Source organism: Corapipo altera, unplaced genomic scaffold (genome assembly GCF_003945725.1).
Source record: "Corapipo altera isolate COAL_440 unplaced genomic scaffold, ASM394572v1 23, whole genome shotgun sequence".
Taxonomy (NCBI): Eukaryota; Metazoa; Chordata; class Aves; order Passeriformes; family Pipridae; genus Corapipo; species Corapipo altera.
The window spans coordinates 22,886,816-22,903,976 of NW_020884878.1; the positions used below are offsets into that span (position 1 = coordinate 22,886,816).

At 35.8% G+C, this 17,161-nt stretch overlaps 1 protein-coding gene across 10 annotated transcripts in view; it reads left to right on the top strand.

Annotated features, from left to right (window-relative positions):
- The window catches only part of HECTD1 (HECT domain E3 ubiquitin protein ligase 1), a 62,023-nt gene that overhangs the window by 36,418 nt on the left and 8,444 nt on the right, over window positions 1-17,161 (top strand). For 5 of the 10 annotated variants that reach the window (XM_027637835.1, XM_027637836.1, XM_027637838.1 and 2 more), the window contains 12 exons: window positions 362-528; window positions 711-887; window positions 3,535-4,371; window positions 7,978-8,199; window positions 9,947-10,080; window positions 12,130-12,286; window positions 13,162-13,384; window positions 14,119-14,173; window positions 14,411-14,593; window positions 14,947-15,157; window positions 15,240-15,325; window positions 16,850-16,977. In XM_027637835.1, coding sequence (XP_027493636.1) covers window positions 362-528; window positions 711-887; window positions 3,535-4,371; window positions 7,978-8,199; window positions 9,947-10,080; window positions 12,130-12,286; window positions 13,162-13,384; window positions 14,119-14,173; window positions 14,411-14,593; window positions 14,947-15,157; window positions 15,240-15,325; window positions 16,850-16,977 — 2,580 coding nt within the window. The remainder of the gene's footprint in view (window positions 1-361; window positions 529-710; window positions 888-3,534; window positions 4,372-7,977; window positions 8,200-9,946; window positions 10,081-12,129; window positions 12,287-13,161; window positions 13,385-14,118; window positions 14,174-14,410; window positions 14,594-14,946; window positions 15,158-15,239; window positions 15,326-16,849; window positions 16,978-17,161) is intronic. The other 5 variants (XM_027637840.1, XM_027637842.1, XM_027637845.1 and 2 more) reach the window with 3 other exon arrangements.

Below are 17,161 nucleotides of genomic sequence, written 5' to 3' on the forward strand. Positions count from 1 at the left end.
TAGTTTAATTTGTCCTGTAGTTCTAATGATATATCTATATAAAGACATGGTAGGTGATGTAAATTATCAAGGATGGGCTGGAAAATAAGTGATTCGTAAGTTCTCTGTATGGTTCACGTAATGGTATTTGTACTTTTCCATCATTGTGAATTTTGCATTTGATTTTTTGACAAAATAGTAGCAACAACACTCATCCAGGGTTTGTTCCTAGTATTAATAGGTTTTATGTATCTTGTAATACATGGTCAGCAATATGACTTTGCTTACTTTGGTACTAAGGTTTTTTGGTTGTGCTTTGGTTGTTGGTTTTTTTTTTTTTTTTTGGTCACCCACCAACACTCCCTTTCTAATAAACTTAAAGGTCTACAGCAACGTGGCCTTTAGATCCTCCAAAAGATGAGAAACAAGGTTGGAGACATGTTAGAATAAAACAGATGGGAAAGAATGCCAGTGGGCAAACACACTACCTCTCCCTCTCTGGATTTGAACTTTATGGCACTGTGAACGGAGTATGTGAAGATCAGCTGGGTAAGAAAAAGAATGTGTATATATCTTATTTGTTCTTTTAAAATGCCAGTGAGCATACAATAAAAAAATCAGCGTGAAAAAGGAGGTTAATTTTTGCAGTGGAATTTGCTTGGAAATAAGCTCAAAACTATTCCCCATTCAATACTTTTAAGTCTTTTCATTTCAATTTACATCTCTTGTAGGAAAAGCTGCTAAAGAAGCTGAAGCAAATCTGCGAAGACAGCGACGTCTGGTCCGTTCTCAGGTGTTAAAATACATGGTTCCAGGAGCTCGTGTAATCAGAGGAATTGATTGGAAATGGAGAGATCAGGATGGAAGCCCACAGGGTGAAGGCACAGTTACAGGAGAATTACATAATGGTGAGCATAAATTACCTGAATTTGTAACTGTACCATGATTAGATCATGTGGAGTGGCTATCATTAAAGTATTTCTTTTGTAATGTTTTGAAGTTGATGAAATTTTAAATAGTTTGGGGAGAAGGACCTCAAATCCTACAACTCTTGTGGTCCATTTGTGAATTCCATTTTGATGCATGAAAAAAAATTCTTTCTGTACATGAAACTTTTGTAAAGAGCTCCGCTTAACTAAAATACAAAATTGTTATTTGGACATCTGTCGCAAAGTCTATGAAGGTGATTGATGCAAACTGATTAAGCTTTGGGCCTTCAAGATCTATAATTACCTTCTTCATTTCTTCTAGCTTAGCATTTGCAATATTTTTCTTGACTTTTGTTGTATCCTATACCTTTCCTACCTTGCAAGCTTCATTGGGATCAAGTTGTTATTTTTTTTAGTTAAAGCGTGAAAAGTAATTAACTTACTGAGCAGAATAAAAACCTGCAACAGCCAGGGAAGTCAGTACTCAGTAAGCTAAGATACTGAAGAGGCTGCAGGAAAGGTGATGATCTTGTCAGCTGAACATGATTTCCACCTTTTTCCTTCTCTTCCTCCTGTTTTGAGGTATATAAGACTTGCCTTGTTTCTGAAGCATCTTCAGCCACTCTTAGGTTCATTCTTAGCCAGACTTGAAAATTTCTTCTAGTTTGTTGTCAGCTCTCAAACATGGAGAAATGTCCAAAGTACAATGTCTTAAAATGTTTTGAAACTTAAATTCTCATTTAAGCTGTTCAGTACAGCTTGTAGGGAATTTTTCCATCATCTATATGTTGTTCTTATCAGATGCAACAGTATCCATAGCTACATTCTCACTTTGAAGACTTTAGGTATTATTGGTGAGTAGTATTCTACCAAATCAGTGTTTTTGTTTCTATGTTCCAGTAAAACTTTCCCATTTAAGCACAGGTGAAATTGAGGTTCATTTATGAAATGGTGATGCCAAACCATTTTTTTTCTGTCACAGCTTTCTTTCAAATAGAATTTTGAAAATTTTGGTCATTATTCACAAGTTTAGACAAATTTTGAGTTGTTTTAGGGCTATAATGATGGAGCAGTATAACTTCAAGTACATAATACGTACTTAAAACTTGTTCAGATTTAAAATGGTTTGTAATTAATATTTTAGAGAAAGGAACTGTACAGAACAAGAACAGTTTAGATATGCTTTTACAAAATACCCTGTCAGATATTCCTAAACTACAGTATGGAACTTTTTTTTTTGTATGTTATAAGAAAGGCAAATAAATTGTAGAAAAAAATTCAGGCTTGTTTCACAACTTTACCCTTCAAAGATTGAGTGGTGGTACTCAGCTATAGCTCATAAAGAAGGAATGAAATCATACGAGAGTGACATGATCTAAGCTTGCTCATTTGGGGATGAGATGTCTGCTTATCTGATCTGAAAACTGTATCCGTTTTTAAATACCTTTCCTCCAGAGTGATATTTCTAAATAGAAAGTTGTCTCTGATCTTCTGTTGTCAGCAGTGGTGACTGTTGGATAGTTAAAGGCACTTTCGTGCACCTGACAGTACTAAAAAGAATATTTTACTTGAAATTAGCTCTCTTCTATTTCAATTAAAAAAAAAATGTGTGTACATCTGACATTTGTTTTGAGTTTGTCTGAGGTTGCAGAAGATGATTAAGCTTTAAAGATTTTATTTTCAAAGAAAATGTGTATCAACTAAAATAGTGGCACTGAGATTTGTTGCAGTTAAGATACAATGAGAAATTTAGGGTGACTCTTGTATTTTGATACATATTTAGACAAAATAAATCATTTTGCCCCCATTTCTGTTCTGGTTTGCTAAATTTTGCACATTACCCTTATTATTCAGATCTATTACATTTAACTTAAAAAATTTTACTATTCTAAATAATCATTCAATAAAGGAATTGAAGAGTAGCATCTTTTTTGAGTGTTGTTTGGTCCCAGGATAAAGTTTCTTTCTATGAAATATATTCTCTTCACAATCCTGAAATTTTGCTTGAAGTAGTCCTTACCCGACTGCTGTAAGACTTCTCCTATGAAAAAGGAATATTCGAGTCTGTGTAACTCACTGAACTAAAAAGCTGTTTATCAGTGAATTAATTCTTTCACTTTAATAGGGCAAGAATAAGAAATCCCAGACTAATCAGTTTCAGTTTCATGGCATATCTTCTGTTGGGTAAATATGCTTATCTGCAAACATCCAACTAAGAAAAATGTTATAGAATGTCCTTGCAATAATTATAACTTCTTGACAGATATTAATAAGGTTGTTAGACAGATATTAATAAGGTTATAAAGCATTTTAATATACATTTCTGTTATTAGAGATTCTAGTAGGTAAGGTTCCTTCCTGAAGGAAACTTTATTTTTGGCTGGATTCTGGGCCCCTGAAAATAGAGGATGATCATTCTTGCCACCTCAGTGTTGACAACATTACAAAATACTAAATTGTTTAAATTTAAACACTTCCTTTTTAATCGGCATTAAGGGTTATTTAGTGATATCATTAATTTCGACATGCAGCCCTTATGAGAAGCTGATCCCACATTGTGGAGCTACTGTCTGACACGCTCCTGTCTGCTTTCTGCTGGATCTCACAAACTCCTGTCCCTTTCCAGGCTGGATTGATGTCACCTGGGATGCTGGTGGCTCTAACTCTTACCGTATGGGCGCAGAAGGAAAGTTTGACCTCAAGCTTGCACCAGGGTACGACCCTGATTCAGCGGCATCACCCAAACCTGTTTCATCCACTGTTTCAGGCACAACGCAGTCATGGAGCAGCTTGGTGAAAAACAACTGTCCAGACAAGACGACTGCTGCTGCAGGCTCTTCAAGTAGAAAAGGAAGCAGCAGTTCTGTGTGTAGCGTGGCAAGTAGCAGCGACATCAGCTTGGGTTCGACCAAAATGGAGCGGAGATCAGAAAGTGTATTGGAGCAAAATATAGTTTCAGGCACTGACGTCCATGAACCAATTGTTGTTCTGTCATCCGCTGATAGTGTGCCTCAGGCTGACATAGGGTCATCTTCCAGTGCGAGCACCAGCACCTTAACAGCGGACATGGGAAACGAAAATGCAGAGAGGAAGTTAGGTCCTGATAACTCAATACGTACTCCTGGGGAGTCCAGTGCTATATCCATGGGAATTGTTAGCGTAAGCTCTCCTGATGTGAGTTCAGTCTCCGAACTGACTAATAAAGAAGCAGCTTCCCAACGACCTCTGAGCTCTTCAGCAAGTAACAGACTGTCAGTCAGTTCTTTGTTGGCTGCTGGGGCACCGATGAGCTCTAGTGCAAGTGTTCCGAACTTATCATCTCGGGAAACTTCTAGTCTGGAGTCCTTTGTACGAAGAGTGGCAAACATAGCTCGTACCAATGCCACAAACAACATGAATTTGAGCCGGAGTAGCAGTGATAACAATACTAATACTTTGGGAAGAAATGTTGTGAGTACTGCAAGTAAGTAAGCTATTTTTATTTTTAGTTGAAGCTTTTGTTGTTTCTTTGGCTTTCATTACACTTAAACAAGTTTGAATTCTGTTGGCCTGATAGAGAAATGAACTTAGAGCAGCCTTGTCCATGTGTGTACCTGTAAAACTCATGAAAAGCTCACAGAGTTCATGTCAGCTGAAAAGTACCCATCAAATAGAAGGTAATTTGAAATTGATACCTGTTATATATTTAGGAAGAGAGAGACAGTATGGTTTAGACCAAGAGGTTGGAAGTTTAGCAGCAGTAGCTAATGTCAGGTATTTATGCTTTCTGATCTGTGTAGATTTTGCATATTCACCTTGTACCTGTCTATTTCCGTTATTTTGCGATTTTCTTCAGGAGGCAGTTTGTGCATATTGTGAAGTCTCTGAGCATAGGAACTAAGAACACAGCAGAAAGAAAAAAGTGAACTTCAGTATAATGAAATATTAGTAGATTCCTTCGTTCTATTGGGCTGCATAGTGTAATGTGCTCAGTACTGTGTATGTTTTCTGAAGATGGTATCGTCGTTAAGGCTTAGATTCAATGAACTGTTCAGGTGCATTAAATGCAAGGAACTTCGTAGTTAAGTGTTTTAATTGACTGTGTACATGCTTTAACATTTGCATGTTCTGAGATTATATGTAGGATTAAGGTATTAGCAAGGGAAGCTGTAAACCTGCTTGTTGAGAGTTCACTATTTTGAGCATGCTCCCATCAAAGTTGTTACTCTGTTCTCTGATGGTGATTGTATTTTAACTGGAGAGCTGCATTTCATGAGGTAGGCAGGTAAAATTACCCAAGCTAGAAAAAACCACTCAGCTTCTTGTTAAGCTTTCATGCTTTCCGAGGAATGTGAAAAGAATGTCAGTGAAGCTCAAGGGTCTGGAGCACAAGTCTTATGAGGAGCAGCTGAGGTTTGTTTAGCCTGGAGAAAAGGAGGCTTAGGAGAGATCTTATTGCTCTCTACAACTACGTGAAAGGAGGTTGTGGTGAGGGGATGCAATCTCTTTTCCCAGGTAAGAAGTGACAGGAGAGGTTTAGATTACATATTAGGCAAAATTTCTTCATTGGAAGGGTGGTTAGGCATTGGAACAGGCTGCCGAGGGAGGTGGTGGAATCAGCATCCCTAGAAGTGTTCAACAGTTGTGTAGATGTGGCCCCTGGGGACGTGGTTTAATGGTGAACATGGCAGTGCTGAGTTAACAGTTGGACTCGATCTTAGAGGTCTTTCCTAACCTTAACAATTCTATGATTCTAGGATTTCTTATTTAAAAATATGGTGTTTGCTTTTAGCATTTTTAATTTTTTTTAAATACTGAATGTTCTATTTTTTTGTTGGGGAGATTTTTTTTTTTTAATGTATTCTTACATTCATATTGCGATACCGGGGATGGGGGGGAATTGTTTGAAGCCTATATTAAAAATGTAAATAAGATATTCAAGGAAAACTTTCCAGTAATTAGTCCCTTTTTAGGCAGATAGTGCCTCTGGTTCTCAAGTAGTTTTGGGTGAAGAGGGAAGAGACCACCTTTGAAAAACATGGTAAAATAGTTCAGCAGCATATTTAACAGATTTCATGAATGTTTGATGCTGTACGCTGGGAAAGTTAGAAATAAGAATAGGGCAAAATAAAAATGTAATTATTTGATTAAAATATTCATACTTTACATTATCCCTCATGTAGGAATTGTTTTGTTTTATACATTTTATATGAATAGAAACTGTAAATGGTAAGTCATGCCCCAAAAAGAGATCAGAGACTAAATTGAAGGAATTTCACCATAGACCATTGTGACAAGCTTGGATTTTTAAAAATTTGTTGGTGTTTTGACTTGTTCAGGTTAAAAAACCAAACAACTTCTCCCCTCCAGAAAAAAAAAAAAAATCAACCAAAAATTCCCAAACCCCAAACAAGCCACTCACAACACCCCACCCCTCAAAAAACCACCAACACCCAAAAAGTAAAGAGTGAAATCATGGTTAGTGATGTAAGTGTTTCTGGACTTGCTGTACTGGTTGCATTGAAAAACATCAGTAGTTGCCAGAAGTTGAGTGGTGTCTGGGGTAACCAGTTTCAATTTGGTCTTGAATTCAGAACAACTGAAATGCTGATGCTTAATGGCTTTTTCTGCTTCCTGTAACAGCAAAGAGTTTACTGCTATTAATTAGCAGTGGGTGGAAGATGTGCATACTGAACAACTTATTTTCAATTTCTTCAACAACAAAAGAAAGACTCTTTGGTTTTTCATTTCCATGGTTTCATAACGATGAAGATAAGCTTATTAACAGTTCTAGATTTAAATTTCACACTCTCCCTCATTATTATATTTTTATTTTACACTCTTCCTGCATTGTTATATTCTTATTTGCAAAATGTTACTTACCTTCCTAAGGGGCAGGGACTGGGATGGGGGCAGTATGTGACAAAGAAGAAAAACAGAAACAGTAACCTGTATTTTTTCACAAAAGCTACCAAATGCACTTAAGGAGCTTTGTACCCTTCTTCAAGGGTAGTAACCTTTGCAAACTTTAATAATAGTCTGAAATTCAGATACGGTTGTTTTTTTTTTAAGAAAACAATTTCTTAGTTTACATAAACTACAATAATGGAAATGTGTACTTTAAAACTGCAAAACTTGAATTTGATAAAGTTTAGAAAAAGTAGATTGGAAAACATAAGGCTTAAATTCTAAGTACAGGTGACCCATCAAGTTTTCACATGCAAATGTGTGATTAATCTCCTTGCTTGAAAATAAACATGTGAGAAAATGTTTTGAAGACTGGGATCTACTTGCACATCGGTATAAATTGTACTCATTTATGTACATTACCTGAAATTCTTTCTGTTGAGTCTGCAGTGAATTCAGTTTTGTTTCAGTTGTTAACTAAAATGCATTTTCTGTGTTTTATTTGAATATGCAGTAAGGTAACTTCTTAGTTGTTGCTTGCTTTTTCTGAAAATTATTTATATAAGTGATCCAACATAAGTCAGTCACTGTGTTTTGCGGTACTGTCAGTTCAGGTTTGTTGACCCTGATGATAATATGTTTTAATAGTTATAGTCTAGTAGTTATGTGAAAAGTAAACTCAGAGCTGCTTTAAGAACTTTAGAAAAGTTCACAATAATCACAGGTTTCATGTTTCTACTGTTCTCAATTAACTTATATATAGTTAAGTTGTTTTCCCTGTATAATATAACTGTATTGTTGTTTAAAGGTTAAATTACATTTTAGGCTTAAAGATAGACCACAACATTAGAGTAATAGATTTCAGAAATTATCTTCATACATTGAAAATGAAATTAAGTAATTTCAGATTTACAGTGGGATTTGGGGATTTATTTGATAAAATCACTTATTTTTAATATACACAAGGGAATAAGCTCAGAAGTGGATTACAATCTACATTGTAAGGTTCACTTTTGCATTGGGAAACCCTTCCCTTTTATATTCTGTTGTTCTTTATTGTAAAATAACATACTGATAATTTTTCAATCCCAAATATGTTTTTCAACACAGGAGTCATGCATGTAAGTTGTACTCTTCAAGTCATCAAATCATTTATTTTATCTTACCATATCTTTATCTATAGCTTCTCCTCTTATGGGTGCCCAAAGTTTTCCTAATCTGACTACAACTGGTACCACATCAACAGTGACCATGTCTACATCCAGTGTTACTAGCAGCAGCAATGTAGCTACAGCAACTACAGTTTTATCTGTTGGTCAGTCGCTTAGTAATACTCTAACTACTAGCCTAACATCAACATCTAGTGAGAGCGATACAGGGCAGGAGGCAGAATATTCTTTATATGGTAAGTTTCATTTTTAAATGAACATAAGCATTAGACTTCCCATTAATGATTATTTCCCTTTCTTCCATTGTTGTGATTTTTCTTGTGTAGTAGTTTATTTACTGAAAAGTATTTGAAAGCTGAGCTGTTCATATGTTGCTAATTCTGTAAGGCAGTAAGTAAAATAATGTTACTGTAGTAGTATTTCCTTATGTTTTTAAGCGGTTTGTATCCCACATTATTACTATTTATGATACACTCTATTTAGGCACTTAAATATTTTCCATCATCAAATTTAATATCTAGTGTAGCTTTCATATGTACTTCTAATTAAAATCAAAATGTTATTTCTTGTTGTGTTTTGTAGGTGTGCTACATGCACAGCCTGATGTACCTTGTATTAGTCTGATTGTAAAGCATCCACCATTAGGCATATTGTACACTTAAAATAGGTTCCAGGTATCTCAGTATCATCATAGTAATTGCAAAAAATTGGAAAGAACACAAAGATTAAAATGACATGGAGAATGGAATTATATGATTTGAGGAACATCATCCAGAGTTATGGGGACACTATACCCTAGTAATAGACTTTAGGACAGTAGTTACTTGCAGGATACGAATATTGGAAAAGAAGATTTAGATAACTAGGTCAGTAATACCTAGGAATCAAGATGATAAAATGAAGTAAAAAAAAACAAACCTGGGTTGGATATGGGAAAATACTTCCTAATGTAAAGTTTATTGGATTGTGAGATGTTTTTGAAAAAAAGGTACTTGATTTGTTTAAAATTTTATTGGATTAAGATTGTGTTCTATTTTGTTGCCTTTTAAATTACTTGAAGAATATCTGGTCATTTCAATGGATACTGGAATTGAACTGCTTGGAGGCAGTTGATTAATATATCTACATATACCATCTCCCTTTATTCTTTTGATTAAGTCTGATTTGATATTTCGATTGGGTGACAAGTCTCAAAATATATCACAAGCAACTGAGCAAATAGAGTATGTTAAATTTTCTGTATGGGTGGTGGCAACAATTCATAGGGTGTTTCAGTAGTATAGGTAGTTTCTGTATGTATAGAAAAATGTAAAAGTTGAAAGCTTCATCCCATCCACTTGTATTGCTGTGAAATTTTTTTCTTGGGATGAAATTCTACCTCTTTGGGATGTTGTTGAAGTCTTAGTACTAGGTTGGTAAAATTGAACTTTGTCTCTGCCTTCAATTTCTTGTTACAGTAACTAATTAGCAATTGAATCTTTAAAAATATCACTCTTAAATGTTTATCTTAAATGTAATTTGAGGTCTAAGACACATTGTTAGTGGAAATTACACCACTGACCTGTTTTTAAAATTAATTAGACATAGAAACAGACAGTATGCATTTGTGTACCTCTTCTTTGAGATGTTTAGTAATTTAAAGTAAGTGTAATTATGTTTGCTATAAGCAAACAAAAAACTGATCACTCTTGATCACTATTAATTATACCAATATTAAGTGCTGCTTTTGTTAGTTATGGTCTTGAGTAGACCCATGAACTTTTTAGCTATGTGCTAAAGCCATGGACTTTTTAAATGTGCTTTTAACACATCTTTTTATCTTCTTATGCAATAATCAATGTTTTAGTTTTCTTTCTTGTTTTAGTGAGATTTGTTTTTTCACTCTGCCCAATGCTTCTGTTCTTTAATTTTAAAAATTTTGCTTTAAAGGTTATTCTTGACTTTTGTTCTGTATGTAAATATATATATATGTATGTATTATAGATTTTCTTGATAGCTGCCGAGCTAGCACTCTATTGGCAGAATTAGATGATGATGAGGACCTACCTGAACCAGATGAAGAAGATGATGAAAATGAAGATGATAACCAAGAAGATCAGGAATATGAAGAAGTTATGGTATGGTACAGTTAGCATAAGGTGGTATCTTAATTGACTAGCAGATGCATTAAAAATCAACAGATTTTTTTTGCAATAGGAAGTCCTAGCTATAATATTTCCAGTAATTAAAACAATTTTATTTAGATTTTAGTTTCTTGCACATAATAAAAAAATACAAGAAAAGTGGTTTTAAACACCAGCACACCCTGAGACCGTATAGGTCAGAATGAACATCTTAAAACCAGCCTGGGAACAAAATGACAGTGGAAATGATGGATCACTAGTTCAATGGCTGATGAAATGGTATAACTTTGTGGGTAGGCTGCTGCATTTCATAATGATACAGTTCTAGGATGTGTTTAACTGTAGGCTTGCATGAAGCAAAAAGTTTGTTAGAGGAACTATGTCTTCTAAAAAAAACTCCCCAAAAAAACAGTGGGGTGGGGGCAATAGATTTTTGTTTACACTGTTGAGAGTTCTGGCCTTTCATCTGGTTGTTCTTTAGTGGCAGGGAATAACGCTCGGTCTTCTACCACCACTGAAGTGATCAGAATGGATATTGCAAAATAGAAGACTTCACTAATAATAATTTAATGTTTTATGTAATAAAAGTAAATATTGTTTTATGGAATTACAGAAACTTCCTGTTGCATTTAATATGCAAAGTTTTATTCATTTGAACCAAAATATTTAGCATTTTAAATTAGTGATTATGCTCTTAATAGAAACTCTGGTACATTACTAAATATTTTGTTATTTCACCTTCTGCGCAAATATACGAAATTAGGAAGAAAAAAGCTAGTGCTACTTAAATAGATCTGCAATGCAAACAGTGACATTAGTTTGTAGGCTGTTGACCACTTTTCAGAAAATGTTAAGCGGAGTTACTGTTGTTCATGGGAAGCAGCAGAAATAGCAGAAATAAACTTTCATTGAGACTACACAGCAAGAAACAGGTCTGGAAAAGAAAATTTTCCCTTTTTGGGCTCCAGAACTATTCCCTCTGATATACCATGTAATTCTTCTCAGTGAGGAGTTCAACAGATTAAAAACTTGTTGTAGAAAATTCGTAAGCAATTTATACTTGCTAAAGCTCATTGAAAATTAGATTTATTTTTTTTTCCCCACCATAATAGTTCTAGTATTTTTTATTTAATCTCTGGATAAAATGTGTATATTTTATATACTATTATGTGATACACTTTGGAAAAAAGTGCTTCTTGTTTTCAGAAAAACTAATGTGTTTATTTTGACGCCATTGGCTTATTTGAACTTATGATATTACAAAGTTTGTGGAATACACACAATATCTACACCAAGTTTGCTCGTCTACAATACTTTGTATTTTTCCTGTGTTCTGGTGCTTCATGGAATGTTTAATTCTTTCCAGAATATACCCATTGTAAGGTTGACCCTGTTGGTTTCTCTGTGTCTGCGATTTTGATAATTTTGGTTCCTGCTAAGGGGAACTAAAACTGTTAAGTGCCTACTTTGATTTCTTCTATGTCAGTTTTCTCTGAAAATTGGGGAAGACGTAATGAATTGACAGAATGTTGACAAAAACCACAGTGAGACTCCACAACCTCTCTGGGCAATCTGTTCCAGTGCTCAGTCACCTGCACAGTAATTAAGTTCTTCCTCATATGCAGATGGAACTTCCTGTGCATCAGTTTCTACCCTTTGGCTCTTGTCTTATTTCTCAGTGCCACCAAGAAGAGCTTGGCTACGTCCTCTTGGCACCCCCCCTTCAGATACTTGTATACATTGATGAGGTCTCCTCTCAGTCACCTCTTCTCAGGGCTGAACAGGCTCAGATATCTCAGCCTGTTCTCATAAGAGAGATGCTCCAGTCTCTTAATCATCTTTGATTAAGCTGGACCCATTCCAGGAGCTCCATGTCTCTCTTGTACTGAGGAGCCCAGAACTGGACACAGTATTCCAGATGTGGCCTCACCAGGGTTGAGTTGCAGTTCAGTTTATGTGACTACTGTATTCCCTAAGTTTTAATTTTTTGTTTAGGTGATTTTTTGTAGCAGAATCTAAAAAACAACTACATTTTTTTTATAGGAAGAGGAGGAGTATGAAACCAAAGGAGGCCGTAGAAGAACATGGGATGATGATTATGTATTGAAACGGCAATTTTCTGCTTTGGTTCCTGCTTTTGACCCAAGACCTGGTCGTACTAATGTCCAGCAGACAACTGACCTAGAAATCCCTCCACCGGGTATGCTGACAAGATATTTATGATGCTTAATCTGGCTTTAGGATGGAGACTCACTGTTAAGGGGCCCACTGTTCTGGGGATCCTATCACTGTTAACCAGAACAACATGCTTTTGTGGCTGTGTGGCTTTTCTCTGTTTGAGTGAGAGTTTCATCTACCTCTGCAGGTCCAAGCATTACTAGGGAAAAAGTAAATTAAATGCTGTGTAAAATAGGCAAACTCATGAATTAACTCGGATCATCTCTTAAAATGATAAATAATAAAATCTCTTGATAGGATAAAGATGTGATAAATCTCTTGGTATGTCTGGTTCCACCTGCAGGGATTAAACTGTCTTAGAGCTACCCAGAATAGCTTTGATTGGAGAGGGCTTGCTGAAACAGTCCAAAGCAGAGGCAAGGGGGAAGGTAATACAGTAAGGGAGCCGTCTGTGCGATCAGCAGCATAGCACCTGATCTTGCTCCTTAGTTCATTCCTGTTCATCAGTGTGGAGGTACTCAATGTGCATAACAGAAAGGAATAAATAGGCTTTAGTGTATGTGGAAATGAACTGCTGTTGATTTTGAAGAACTGAAAGGAAGATGCTGTGTGTGAAAAGAATAAAGCACGTGCTGTGATAATATGAAAGGAGATGATAACAAGATGTAAGGGTCAATAGGGATTTCAAAAATTCCAGTTAGGTTTACTCACATGAAAATGTGCTCTGATTATAGCCCTTAGATATAGTCTGTAGTTAAAACTCAGTACCATCTCTTTGGCGTGTGTGCAGGAAGTCTTTACACTTCGTTATTGTGCCACTTTATTGATGTTGCAGCCAACTTGCAATGCTTTATAAATTTTGTATTAATGGCTTCTCAAATGATTTTTCACACGCAGGTACACCTCATTCAGAACTCTTGGAAGAGGTTGAGTGCATGCCTTCACCACGTTTAGCACTTACCTTGAAAGTTTCCGGTCTTGGAACAACTCGAGAAGTAGAACTGCCTCTAACAAACTTTCGATCTACCATCTTTTACTATGTACAGAAATTGTTACAGCTTTCCTGTAATGGCAGTGTGAAATCTGACAAACTTAGGCGTATTTGGGAGCCAACCTACACGTAAGCTCACTAGTTTATTATTCTCTGTAGAGAACACTGTGACTGATTAGGAAATCAAATTAGGATGCAAAACAAATGTTAATTTTTTTCTTCCTCCTCTGTAAGAAGCAATGTTAGAATTAGGTGGTTTTTTTGTGTTTGTCAGTATGTTCTTACTTGTTTTAGAACTACTGCTGTGCCTGCAAAACAAAAAAACCTCATAACCTCTAATGCTCAACTGTGATTTGTTAATATTCCAAAAGTCAAGCATTGACCAAGGAAAAAAGAATTTTGTCTGTTCAGGGACCTGCTTGGAAAAATCCCATGGGGTTTACAGTCCTAGAGAAAAGATAAGTTTCTAGTTAAAAAGCATGAGAAACAGTTGTAAATATGCATATCTCCTAAGTTAATGCACAGTAAGCTACCGTAGGACTTAAAAATTTCAAAGAGGTGGTGCGTGCGTAGTGAAAAATCTAAAGTTGGTTTGGGAAATGTGCACAGTGAAGGTTGTTTGATTACTCAAACCTCACTTAAGGAAGCATAAATTAAATACTTTGCAAGCTAAATATCAACATCATGAAAAGAGAGCTTAAGAACTTATTAGGGTATCCCAGATGTTCTGTGCAGCAGAGAGCGGCTGCTGTTGCCAATTTACATCATATTATCTAAATGTCACTGACAGGTCAATGTATGACTTTATAATTTAGAGGATGTGCTATGAGTATGAAATATTAACTCATTGTTTTGATATCTAGAATCATGTACAGAGAAATGAAGGATTCTGATAAAGAGAAAGAAAGTGGAAAAATGGTAAGACCTATCTCTGTGCCTTTGTTTATGTTCTGTAGTTCTAACAAAAGCAAAAGAAATCCTATTGCAGTTTTTGAAGTGCTACATTAAAAAAAACTAACTGTCTTTAATTACTTAAAGGATATGCGTGAGTATATTTGTAAATGCATGCTCCTTTAAAAAAAATTATATAATGCATGTGAAATCTTCAAGACTTTACAATCAGGAAGAACCAACATTTGGTGGTTCCTGTTGTAGGGTTGCTGGTCAGTAGAGCATGTGGAGCAGTACCTTGGCACTGATGAATTACCAAAGAATGACTTGATAACCTACCTGCAGAAGAATGCAGACTCAGCTTTCCTGCGCCACTGGAAATTAACCGGCACTAATAAAAGTATTAGGAAAAACAGAAATTGTTCCCAGCTCATAGCTGCATACAAGGTATATGTCTGCATCCAACCTTTTTTTTATTATGAATGGCTGTGTGCTTTGTTTTGCAGCTTTAAAGATTCTTGTGGAGGGAGAGCTGTGACATGGATAGGGAAGCTGAATGTTCAAAAGCCAATATCAAGTTTAGGTTTTGCTGCTCTTGGCCTTTTTATTTTAATGTCTTCTGTTAAACGTAGCTGTGTTGAAATGCATTTGAATCATGATTTGCACCATGCACAACTTGACTGTGTTAAGTTTGAACACAGTAACCATTGTGATTTTTTTTAAATCATCAACTTAGCGTGCACAGTCCTGAAGACAGCAATGCATGCAGCTTTCATTGTTAACAGTTCTTTTTTTCACAGGATTTTTGTGAACATGGATCAAAATCTGGATTAAGTCAAGGAGCCATTTCTACTCTTCAAAATTCTGATATCCTTAGTTTGGCAAAAGAACAACCTCAGGCCAAAGCTGGCAGTGGACAGAACTCCTGTGGAGTAGAAGATGTTCTGCAATTACTTAGAATTTTGTATATAGTTGCCAGTGACCCTTACACAGCACGAACTTCTCAGGAAGGTAAGTTAGTTATTTTGCAGAGTTTCTGAAATATTTTAATGAAAACAAAATAAAGGAAACACTTTCTCTTGATTATTTTTAGAAGGAGATGAGCATCCTCAGTTTAACTTTCCACCAGATGAATTCACAAGCAAAAAAATTACTACAAAGATTCTGCAACAGATTGAGGTATTACAATAATGTATTATGCACAATGTATATGTGTCATATTGTTTTTAAACCTTTATTATTCTCTTCCTTATTTTGACTGTTTGAAATTAATAGTTTTTTCCATTTTGATTTTTGAATTATTTCATAGATATTTTCTTCTTTATATTTTGGATGAGTAAATTATGTAAGAATAGACTAGTCTGAATGAAAACATACAGTTCTTTTTCATACAAAACTTTTTTCTTGATTGTATTTTGCTTATGAATAATAATTTTTTTCCGTACCAGCCATTGATGTTACAACCATAGTGTGTGTATTCTGCCTGATGATAATGTAAAAAAGGCAATTGATTATGTTAGGGTTCACAGACATTTTATGGCTTATATATTCTACACAAACCTTTCAAAAATAGCATCTAGAAAACATCTTATTGGTACCAGGTCAGTTAGATGCATTAAAAAGGAAATTTTAAGGTGTAGTTCTTCCGAAGAACTATGTTTTCTTTAACAAAGATTTGAAGAAAATTCTTGACTTACTGAGCCCTTGTGTGGTTTTTGAGGTTTGTTTTTTTTTAATTACAGTTAAGTTGCCCTAATTTTTTGTTTAAAAAAAAGTTCAGTTTTTTGTGTTCTTTTATAGATTGTTCAGGCACCCTGAACATCCTTGTAGTAATAATTTCTGTAGCCTTCTTTATTTTAGAAGGGACTATAGTAGTATTTCAGTGGGGATCATCTTAACTACCACCAAGGTTTTTTTGTGTCTTCTGGTATTGAGAAGGTAGTATCTAATCACTTTTGGGCAAAACTCAGGAGTAATTCTCTCTAGGTAATTGGATCCTTAGATCTCCCCAGTGTTTTGAGTAGTACATATCCCACAGATTTACTACAGCTTTCAGTGTCTATGTCAAAGCACCCTGTGTCCACTCTTGAGTCCTAGAAGCTTTAAAAACTTAGAATCATAGAATCGCAGAACACTGAATATGCCGAGTTGGAAGAGACCCATCAGGATCATTGATCCTGGCCCTGTGCAGGACACCCCAAGATTCACATTGTATGCCTGAGAGTGTTGTCCAAAACTCTTCTTGAACTCTGTCAGGCTTGGTGCTGTGATTACTTCTCTGGGGAGCCTGTTCTGGTGCCCAACCACCCTCTGGGTGAAAAACTTTCTCCTAATATCCAACCTAAATCACCCCCACTCAGCTTAATGCTGTTTCCTGTCGACTCCCTTCACTGGTCAGTACCTGCCTCTCTGCTTCCCCTCGTGGGGATGTTGTAGATTGCAATGATGTCTCCCCTCAGTCTCTGCTTCTCCAGGCTGAACAGACCAAGTGACCTCAGCCATTCCTCATGCAGTTTCCATGTTGATAGCATTTAAAAGGGGGGGGGAAGTGTCAGTTGCTAAGGAAGAAACTTAAGCACAGACGAAAAGTCTGTACTTTGGGTGTATTGGGTGTCTGTGTAGTTAGTTACAAACTTCTGGGGACCACCTGAGTCTAATATTAAAAACATTGTTGTTTTTTTTCCCCTCTGCATTAAACTACAGGAACCCTTGGCACTAGCAAGTGGAGCTTTGCCAGACTGGTGTGAGCAACTAACAAGCAAGTGTCCTTTCTTAATTCCATTTGAAACAAGACAGTTGTACTTCACATGCACAGCATTTGGAGCATCAAGGTAAAAAAAAAAAAAAGACAGCTTCCTTTTAATAAATTGCTGATTTGCAGAAGGACCTTATCCTAATGAGTAGATTTTGCTTGCCAAATGTGAAGCATTTTGGATAGTAGAAGGAAGATGGAGAAGTTTAGCAAGACAAGAAATTTCATTTTTTAACTTTAGCTGAAGACTTGCTGGTGTACAT